This window comes from Panthera onca, chromosome B4 (assembly GCF_046562875.1).
Source record: "Panthera onca isolate mPanOnc1 chromosome B4, mPanOnc1 haplotype 2, whole genome shotgun sequence".
Lineage (NCBI taxonomy): Eukaryota > Metazoa > Chordata > Mammalia > Carnivora > Felidae > Panthera > Panthera onca.
Window position 1 is genome coordinate 22,907,817 of NC_138345.1, and position 9,570 is coordinate 22,917,386.

At 41.1% G+C, this 9,570-nt stretch overlaps 1 protein-coding gene across 2 annotated transcripts in view; it reads right to left on the bottom strand.

Annotated features, from left to right (window-relative positions):
- The window catches only part of PRTFDC1 (phosphoribosyl transferase domain containing 1), a 99,735-nt gene that overhangs the window by 81,484 nt on the left and 8,681 nt on the right, over nucleotides 1–9,570 (bottom strand). For both annotated transcript variants that reach the window (XM_060659147.3, XM_060659146.3), the window contains exons 2-3: nucleotides 7,464–7,570; nucleotides 1,033–1,216 (exon numbers count right to left, since the gene is read on the bottom strand). In XM_060659147.3, the coding sequence (XP_060515130.1) occupies nucleotides 1,033–1,216; nucleotides 7,464–7,570 (291 nt within the window). The remainder of the gene's footprint in view (nucleotides 1–1,032; nucleotides 1,217–7,463; nucleotides 7,571–9,570) is intronic.

Genomic DNA, 9,570 nt, shown 5'->3' on the forward strand with positions numbered 1-9,570 from the left:
TTGGCTTAAGCCACTAAGTTTGTAGTGAATTTGTCACACAGCAATAGAAAACCAGTTTGAAGAGTGAATTAAAATGTGTCAAGCCAGTTTAATCAATGAGAATAATTTCATGGTTTTGACTCCAACAGTTCATCACCAAATAGTAGGCTAATTTTTTAAGTTTATTTATTTATTTTTGAGAGACAGAGAGAGAGAGAGAGAGAGAGAATGAGTGGGGGAGAGAAGCAGAAAGAGAGGAAAAGAGAGAGAATCCCAAGCAGGTTTGAACACAGTCAGCACAGAGCCTGATGTGGGGCTCAATCCCATGAACTGTGAGATCATGACCTGAGACGAAATCAAGAGTCAGATGCTTAACTGCCTGAGCCACCAGGTGACCCAATAGTAGGCTGGTTTTAATGATTTACTATCCATTGAATCAAAAAGCATCACAGAAGGTAACATCATAGAAGGAGGAACACAAAAGGGATGACACCTTTGGGGAAAAATCTCCCTTGGTTCTGTCCAGTGCTGACCAAGAGAGCCCAGGATAGACTGGTGGAGGGGCCTTCTGCTGGAGGTTCTCTGAGCTTGTCTCCTTGCACTTGGTAACCCACTGTCCCTACAGACTTCCCTTCTCCACTTCCAGGCCATGACTGCAGTCACCCAAGTACTAATACTGTCCTCTCTGCGGCTGGACACCCTCCCACAGAACTCCAGGACCAACGGTGACATACAGAGCGGAAACACGTCAGTGCTCACCAGACCTTCTTAACACTCATTGTTAACACACTCGCTTGTGAGGCTAGTCACCAGGAAATGGCCACTCAGCTTTATAACCATAAAAGAAACCATGAATCATTCCTCAAGCAACTTTCCATATATGTGAAAACAGAAAGAGGGTTTTTCTCCCCACAGATGTTATTGTTTGAACTATAGATTACATACAGCAAATTAAAAAAATTATTCTTCATTTTCATCACATTGTCAATTCTTTTATTCTAGAAAATTCTCTATTCTAAACATTGTATAATGAAAATGGAATAAATAACTTACCTTGTAACTTTTCAGTCTGATGAAATCAACCTTCATAGAGACAAACTGATCCGAATTTCTACTGATGTTCTTAAGATGTTCTACAAGATCCGCGCAGAACTTGTAACCTCCTTTAAGCACACACAGGACCATAATGTCACAGTTTCCTATGTCTTTCATAATATCCTTAGCCAGACGCTCAGTTCTGAAAGAGGGATTACAAGATATATTAAAGCATAAGTACTTCTGAGTGTTTTTGTTTCTTTCAAAAAAAAATGCACAATGCACTACACACATTAGATTATGCAGGAGAACGTGGAAGACGTTGGGAGACAGAAGGCTACAGATAAAGAAGCTTTGTGAAAGCTGGACAAAGAGAGAGTATTCAAAACACATTTCTGATAACTGCATCGTCAATAGTACATTTTTGCTTCTCTGTGTCACAAAAATTAGTAAGGTGTAAAATATATGTCAAATATCGTGAATGCTATTATTTTATCACTCCAGAGCCTGGTTGATAACCTTAACAACAATGCTGTGAAAGTATCTGGTGATGTTATAGCAGAGAGAGAGGAAATGGAGAATGACTCACCCACCTTATAACACTAGAGGACACGGGAAGAAGAGTCAAGCCCATAGAAACTATCAAAAGAATAACATCTGGGGGCGCCTAGGTGGCTCAGTCGGTTAAGTATGCGACTTCGGCTCAGGTCATGATCTCACGGCCAGTGAGTTCGAGCACCTCGTCGGGCTCTGTGCTGACAGCTCAGAGCCTGGAGCCTGTTTCGGATTCTGTGTCTCCCTCACTCTGACTCTCCCTCATTCATTCTCTGTCTCAAAAATAAATAAGCGTTAAAAAAAAATTAAAAAAAAAAAGAATAACATCTGTCTCCTATTTCACAAAGGTGGCACATTACCTATGTGAAGGGTGCCCGGAGTGCAATTTTCAGTAGACATCATTTCCATGGAGCACCATGTGAATGAGGTTTCTCTGGAGCTATGCAGTGATGCAGCTTGGGCTGGCGCCCAATGCCTAATTTGGAACCGTCACTGTATTTTTTCTAATTGTTTCATGTCTATAAGTCCTTTACCAATACATGCATACAACATTAAAACCTTGAATGGAGGCAGGATCTAAGGTGCATATTAAAAAAACAAATTCCTGGGGTGCCTGGCTGGCTCAGTCGGTTAAGTGTCTGACTCTTGATTTCAGCTCAGGCCATGATCTCAGGGTTGTGAGATTGAGCCCTGCATCAGGCTCTGTGCTGAGCGTGGAGCCTGCTTGAGATTCTCTCTCTCTCCCTCTCTCTCTGCCCCTCCCCTACTCTCACGCACATGTGCACTGTCTTGAAAAAAAACGAAAAAACAACAAAAAAAACTCCTACTGGCACTTCAGACAGAATTAGATTTAAAATGAGTTAACTGAATGATCTGAATATATATATATATATGAATATATGGTATGTATATGTGTGTGTGTGCAGAAAGCATTACATTACATATGTTCTACATATCTAATATATTATATATTTTATATATTATATAACTTATATGTATGTGTGTGTGCTTACATATGTACACACATATACATATAAAATGACAACCAGGCTTCAGGTGATGTTTCTCAAAATATGATCATCAAGAAAATGTATACCAGCATGCCAGATATTCAAAGGGACATTTGTCTTCAGCATAATGGAGTGAGGTGGTCAACACATCCTCTCTACAAAAAAAGTAACTATAAAGCTGGATGAAACTGTCAAAAACAACCATTTCTGCACTCTGGAAGTTAACTAGAGGCATATAACAAACCGAGAATCATTTATTCATGAAAACGTTGAACAATGGGTAGAAATAATGTTCCCATCTCCCTGAGCCCCACGTTAGCTCTGTTGTTCAACCAGGTAGTTCAGTCAGGGTGGGGCACTGCCAGAGAGAGCTCACCTGGCCGGGAGCATTATCAGTTAGTGCAGCCATCTTGGTAGCATGTGAACAGAGAAAGCCAATGGCCCCATTATCACAAAGTTTCCTTTTTGAGCAACTAACTGGCAGACTAGTCTAGTCAAGGATTTGATAGGGAGTTTTGGAAGGTTAGGGTCATGGGAGAGGGGTAGACAATAAACTCTTCACATATCCCAAGTTGACCAGAAGCTATACATAAGCACAGCAGAAACAAGCATAGGACCAGGCTACCCATACATTCCTGAAAGATGGAGCCTATAAGCATGGGCAGAAGAGGCACAAGAAAGCACGGTGAAAACTAAGAACCAGGGAAAACTTGAAAAATGCTGGCAATTTGAATGTACTTGCCAGCCTCCACACACATTCATCAGCAGAAAGCAGAAGCTTTACTGGCTTGAGGTATTTGAGTACAATCTCTAACCAATCTTAGACTGAAGACTAAGCTATTCAGACACAGGGGTTAAGCCTTAGTAAGTGAGACTTACAAGTAAAAACAAGAAAAATAAATTGCATGTCATCAGAGTCCACACACTGTGTGGGAGACCGTTTCCACAGAGTAGAAGATGAAAACAAAAAAACAAAGAACAAGGGCAGTGAACAGAAAATCATTACAAATATGGTGGATATTAAACCAACTATATCAATAATCACTTTCAATGTGAGTGATCTAAATACACCAGTTAAAAGACAGAGACTGTTAGAGAGTGGATTAAAAAAAAAAGACCCTAACATATGTTGTCTATAAATACAAAGACACTCATAAATGAAAAGTAAAAAGATAGAGAGAGACATACTATACTAACATTAGTCAAAAGAAAGCAGGAGCAACTTACTGATTTCAAATAAAGCAGATTTCAGAGCAAGGAGATTATCAGGAATAAAGAGGGGCATTATATAACAATAAAGAGGTCAATTTTCCAAGAAGGCATAGCAATCCTTAATGTGCATGCATCCAACAACAGAATGTCAAACACTGACAGAACTACAATGAAAAATAGATGAATCCACTCTTGCAGTCGGAGACCTCAATACCCCTCTCTCAGTAATTGATAGATCTAGCAGTCAGAAAAGGATATAGTTAAACCACACAGTACCATAAATCAACTGGACCTAACTAGCACTTATAGAATACTGCATCTAACATTCTTCTCTCAATTGGGGCACCTGGGTGGCTCAGTAGGTTGGGCGGCTGACTTCGGCTTGGGTCATGATCTCGCGCTCCGTGAGTTCGAGCCCCGCGTCGGGCTCTGTGCTGACCCGCTCAGAGCCTGGAGCCTGTTTCGGATTCTGTGTCTCCCTCTCTCTCTGACCCTCCCCCGTTCATGCTCTGTCTCTCTCTGTCTCAAAAATAAATAAACGTTAAAAAAAAATTTTTAACATTCTTCTCAAAAGATATAAATAAGAAAATGAAGACAAGCCACGGGCTAAGGTGGTAGGATATTCAAAAATCATATATCTGGTAACGGACTTGTATCCAGAATATATAAAGAACCCTTACAACCCAATCAGAAGACAACCCACACAGTGTAAAAATGGCAGAAGACTTAAATAGTCATCTCTCCAAAAAAAATAATAAATAAATAAATAAATAAATAAATAAATAAATAAATAAATAACAAGTACATGAATCCTTAGGAAAATGCAAATTAAAATCACAATGAGATACTTTTATATATCCACTAGAACGGCTATAATCAAAAGGACAGGCAATACTAAATGTTGGCAACTATGCGGAGAAACTGGAACCCTCATCCTTGCTGGTAGAAATGTAAAATGGTACAGTCACTTTGGAAGTAAGTGGCAGTTTCTCAAGCTTAACTATCAAACACAGAATATCACTCCAAGGAATCTATCCAAGAGAAATGAAAAGATATATCCACACAAAAACTTACATGTGAATGATCATAGAGACATGTTCATAGAAGCCCCAAACTAGAAATCCAAATAACTATCGACTGGTAAATCAATAATTAAGTATTGTATGATTTAACTTATATGCAATGTTCAGAAAAGACAAGTCTATAGATAAAGAAATCCGACTAGTGACCACCTGATGCTGAAGGTAGGAATGGGGATTGACAGCCAACAAACTTTTGGGGATGCTAGAAATATTATAAAATGATAGTTGTGCTTGCCCAACTATAAAAAATTACTAACCATCATTGAGTCATTTATCTACAATGGGTAAACTTTACAATATGTAAATTATATCTTAATGAATTCATTCCTGGGCTCCACCCCCAACCATTGAAGCAAAATTTCCAGACATAAAACGTAAGAATATGCATTTTTTTAAAAGATTTTTTTTCAGTTTATTTATACTGAGAAAGAGAGAGAGAGAGAGAGAGAGAGAGAGAGAGAGAGAGAGTTGGGGAAAGGCAGAAAGAGAAGGAGAGAGAGAGAATTCCAAGCAGGATCTGCACCGCCGTGGGGAGCCTGATGCGGGGCTTGATCCCACGAACCACGAGATCATGACTTGCGCTAAAACCAAGACTTGGATGCTTAACCGACTGAGACACCCAGGTGCCTCAAGAAATTGCATCTAACAACTTCACTGGGTAAGTCTCCTGTACTGGGGACTGGCTTTGGGTAACCTTACCAGGACTCAATCTTGTACCAGATCAGGATGCAATTAACTAAAGATACAAAATTAAGGTGGGAAAAGCAGGAATTTGTTTAAACCAGAGGGTTCTCTGGGGCGCCGGGGTGGCTTGGTCGGTTAAGCGTCCGACTTCGGCTCAGGTCATGATCTCACGGTCCGTGAGTTCGAGCCCCTCGTCGGGCTCTGTGCTGAGAGCTCAGAGCCTAGAGCCTGTTTCGGATTCTGTGTCTCCCTCTCTCTCTGCCCCTCCCCTGTTCATGCTCTGTCTCTCTCTGTCTCAAAAATAAAAAAATGTTAAAAAAAAAAAATTTAAACCAGAGGGTTCTCGAACCAGTGTTAAGGGAAAAATGGCTCTGAATTGTTAAGAGGGAAACTGAATACAAGTGTTTTACTGCACAACAAAAGTTGGTGTAATTGTTAAAGTCAAGCAAGTTTCCTTCCCTTTTGTTTTTTCTTTTTTTGCAGGAATTTCCACATCTTTAATGTGAATTGCCATCAGGGAGATCTGGCCATTCGGGAGATGCAAAATTTCCCAAGTTTATTTGATCACAGAACATTTTGTTCCTTCTGAAGACTGGGGCTTGTATTCCACGGAGAGCCATGTTAGGCCACAAGAAACTCCAAACTAGACCTTATTTTAATAATATACTATAGTTTGAGAGAACATGCAATATGCAGGTCTTATCCAATGGAAAAATCTTGGAGAAAAGAATGACATTTCCTTTTGCTTACAGACAGGAATTGATGGAAAGATAATATCCTGGGAATGTGACTGTCTTGTGTTTTTCATACTTTACTTTGGCTAAGGACTTATTTCATAAAGTTAAATATTAACTCGGAAGAATAGAACAGATTTTTTAAAATAGAGGCAAAAGTACTCTGGTTTAAGGAAAAATAAGGGGTGGGGAGTCCAAAGTTTCAATTTGCTCCTATTCCCTGGTGCCTCTCCCACCCCCATTTCTGGGTGTCTGAAGAACCTCTGTGTTCCTGGGAGTGCACCGTGAAATCTGTGAAGCTTGCTTTCCATATACATGTGAAGGCTTATGTATTTGATCTTTGCAAAAGAAATGAGAGGTACATGGAAAGGTAATAGCTTGGGCATCAAGCGGTTCTGTGAAACGGGGTATATGACCTTTAAATCCTGATGCTTATGGCAGACTCAAGTGGAGGAGGCTCTCTGAAAACCAAGAAACAAATGGTGACTTAGGGGCTTAGAACAGGAGAGAAAATGTTGTCTTTTGGAAAAGCAACTGGCTAGGAAGGGGCTAAAGAATATCTATACAGGATGGTCAGAAAGAACTGGAAATAGTATTCTAGAAATAGTGCTGTGCAGATATTTTTAAGCTGAAAATATTCCTATTCCCAAAATATTACCACTGCCTGGAAAACATAATCGTGCACAGACTGGCCGATCTGTGATACGTCGCCTGATCCCAGCTAAATGCTAGTTGCAGGAAAAGCCTGGGCTTTAAGGGTGTGTCCTATGAAGGCAAAGTTCACCTGTTAATTATTCCAGGTTAACTCAAGAGTCTGTGACAAAATGTAAGACAGAGGTCGTCAGGTAAAGAGCAATGCTTCCCCTCCCCCAAAAAGAGCAATGCTTTCCCAAATCCTTTTTTTTTTTTTTTACCAGTTTGCACAAGACACTGTTATTTTGAGGCTGCTACTTATAATATATATATTCTTACCATTTCCCCTGAAACGTCCAGGTAAACAGTTCAGTCAAAGCAGAGATTCATTTTATTCCAAATGCTCTGTCCTATAAAAGCTCTGTCTACCTCTATGTGAGAGAGACTCAGGAGGAGGGGTGTAAAGTGTATTGTATGATTCACACAAGAGAGGGCCAGCCAGCACAGGACCAAGACTGACGCCAAGAAATAACACTCACCTGTCCACAACGATGCCATGAGGTATGAGGACATACTCCAAATCTCCATAATAGTGCTGTGGATACGTGAATAAATTCAAGTCATATCCTGGCCAGTCATCCGTAATCTGCAAATCAAATTACTTCGGTTACAATATTTTTCATTGGAAATTTATTTTTAAAGCATAAATAAACAAAAAAGAGGATCATTTGGAACAAAAAGAATAATATTGAAAACAGAGAAAAGGTCTGACGATCAATATGACGTTAAATTACATTCTGTCAACCTATGAAAAGATCAGTGGGAAATTTGTTTTACGAAAACTGGTAAAGAATCTAGTCCTGAAATGAACGGAGAATTCCATTCCTAACTTTTGGCGGGTTATACGACGAAATATCAGCTTACTGTCTTACGGCTCACCTGATAGCAGTGTTTGTAAGAGCGGATATGTGTAAATACATAATTTATGTCTACGTTACATCGTGTATGACTATAAGTGACACTATGTTCATAATTATATTAATATGGAACTCCAGCCGGTCCTAGCGGGAAAAACTGCTCCAGAAACTGCCTATTCATGTAGTGGACAGAGTGCCAGCAAATCCCACTCTTGCTGAGCACTGGTTGTGCAAGTTGTATGGTTAGAAAAGTGAAGATGTGGGAGAGAAAATGAAGGTGAAGAGTGAGTTACTGTTACTTTCAGATCATGGAGAAAGGATGCAACAGGGACGTGTTAGCACTCAACTCCTTCCATAGCTGTATTGCAGGTTCGTATTCTTTAATGACTCCTGCACGTTTCTGTCAGACTCCTCTCTTCAGCTTTAAGCTTTCATAATGCACAGCCATCCTAATTTCCCAGCCCAGTTCCTGACACCATCGCCTTCCCATCCTCAGAGTGGTCTTCTATCAAGTTGTGACCCTTCGCAGCTCTCTGGGTTCTGTGCATGTGTCTGTCTTGCACCCGCATGCCCCTTTCTTTCCCCCTCTTCCTCTGTATCTCAAGCTCAGCCTCCTCCACAGAAGCTCAGGTCAGGCCCCACTTCCTTCTGGAAGCCTTGCTGACTGTGCCTGCTCTCTGATTTTTTCTCCCAAACTCTTTGTAAATGGGCTCCTTGTAGCTCTCTGTCTTTTTAAAGGCTCTCATTCAGGCTCCTTGAGAAGACTCCTGCCTCTTCTAGCCTCTGACTCACTCGGTCTTACCTGTTATAGAACTCATTTACTTCATTTAATGCTGGGATGTCCCCCTACTTTCCATCCTCCTCATCCAAGACTCAAAACCTTAGCTCAGGTTTTGAAAGGGCAACTTATGGTCCAGCCCCCACCCACTCCCACTCCAGTTCTGGGTTCAGGAATGCCAGCCAAACCAAACTCATGGCATTTTCTTCCAAATTTATCCCTTCCCTATCTTAGCAAAGGACAACTTATTTTTCCACTTGCTTAGGTCAAAATGTTGGAGTTGTCGTTGGCTTCTTTCTTTCGTTCCCTCACGAAACCCATTAGCAAATCCCATGATCAATTCCTTCAAAATTCAACCAAGACCAGCTCTCAGCATCCCGACTGCTGCCTCCCGGTCCATGCCACCATCATTTCTCCGGGACCATTGCCATAGTTGTTAGGCTTGCCTCCCTGCTTCCACGTTGGCACCTCCACCCCATTCCAACATGGCAGCTGGAGCGCTCATTTAAAAATGCACATCATATCATGGCTGTCTTCTGCTAATCTTCTCCCAAGGGCTTCCCATTTCCCTCTGAGCACAATCCAGAGTCTTCACTGTGGCCCACAGGAGCTACCTCTCTGACTCGTCTGCAGGGATTCCCTTCCTCCTTCACTCTGCTTCAGCCACATTCTTCTTGCTGATCCTTGAAAATGCCAAGCATGCTCCTGCACCAACACCTGCTATTTCTCTTGCCTACAGTACTCTTCCCCCAGATTTCTACATGGTTTACACTTCACTTCCTGCCAGTCTCCATTTAAATGTCACCTTCACAGAGCGGCCTTACCTGATCACCTACATAAAATAGCACCCCCTTCCTTCCTACTCATCGCTGTATCCCTTTTACCCAGCTTTACTTTCCTTCACAGCACATATCCCCACTGGATGTGACACATGGATGTCTCTCTGTGTTC